The sequence below is a fragment of the Drosophila takahashii genome, chromosome 2L (genome assembly GCF_030179915.1).
Source record: "Drosophila takahashii strain IR98-3 E-12201 chromosome 2L, DtakHiC1v2, whole genome shotgun sequence".
Taxonomy (NCBI): Eukaryota; Metazoa; Arthropoda; class Insecta; order Diptera; family Drosophilidae; genus Drosophila; species Drosophila takahashii.
In genome coordinates this window covers 29,872,665-29,873,743 of record NC_091678.1, presented here as the reverse complement: position 1 = coordinate 29,873,743, position 1,079 = coordinate 29,872,665, and the positions used below count along the sequence as shown (strand labels likewise).

At 45.2% G+C, this 1,079-nt stretch overlaps 1 protein-coding gene across 1 annotated transcript; it reads left to right on the top strand.

The window, feature by feature from the left end:
* Window positions 1-225: 225 nt before the first annotated feature.
* Window positions 226-736, top strand: LOC138914865 (uncharacterized). Its single transcript, XM_070219562.1, has 2 exons — window positions 226-502; window positions 558-736. The coding sequence occupies exons 1-2, from the start codon at window positions 226-228 to the stop codon at window positions 734-736; spliced, it is 456 nt and encodes a 151-aa protein (XP_070075663.1).
* Window positions 737-1,079: the final 343 nt, after the last annotated feature.

Genomic DNA, 1,079 nt, shown 5'->3' with positions numbered 1-1,079 from the left:
ACGAAACCGTGATAAACGATATAAAATCCAACTTTTATATTCTGCGCCTAAGAGTACTGCAAAAATCCATAATAAAAGCCTGCCAAAGGCTAGCTTGACAAGCTATGAAAAACCGTTCACGTGCACCGGCGTTGATTATTTTGGCCCTATCCTAGTCAACGTCGGAGGACGCAAAGAGAAGAGATGGGTTGCGCTGTTTACCTGCTTAACTTAACATCCTGCGTGATGTGTTTCACCAATTTCATGGCACTTCGTGGGACACCAAGAGAAATTTACTTCGATAATGGCAAGAATTTCAAGGCCACGGAAAAGACATTGCGAGAGGAGCTGATCAAGATCGACTTTGACAAAATTGCAATCAAGTTCGACGGCATTAAATGGCTCTTTAACCCTCCAGGAGCCCCCCATATGGGCGGCGCTTGGGAAAGATTAGTCCGCACTACCAAAACGGTCCTAAAAAGCATCTGCCCGAATTACTCATTTAACGACGAAAGCCTGCGGTGTGCTCTGATGGAAGCACAGTTCATCATTAACTCACGCCCGTTAACTTTCGTCAGCCGAGGACTCCGAGGACGACTCTGCGCTGACTCCAAACCACCTGCTGATGAGTTCATCAAACGGGTACAAACCGATCAAGGAAGAGAACATGAATTTAAGTCGTCATTGGAACAAGGTAAAACTCTTTGGAGATCGCTTTTGGCAACGCTGGGTGAGGGAGTTTACCGGTGCTTACTAGACGCACTAAGTGGTTCGAAAAGTGTCCCCCTTTATCAGTTGGAAGCGTAGTAATGATCGTCGACGAAAACTTGCCTAGGAATTTATGGCTTAAAGGACGAGTGACAAACACTGTTACCGCAAAGGACGGACAAGTTCGCCGAGCCACTATTAAAACGCAGTATGGAGTTCTCGATCAACCAGCTACCAAGATTGCGGTTCTAGATGTCGGCTTAGAAGATGGTAACTGACCACCCTAGGGTCAATTACAGGAGGGGGAATGTTGCCGCCATAATTTAAGTTTAATTTTTCAATTTGTTATATATAAGCACTCGATATACACCCCGAGGTATCGATATAATATG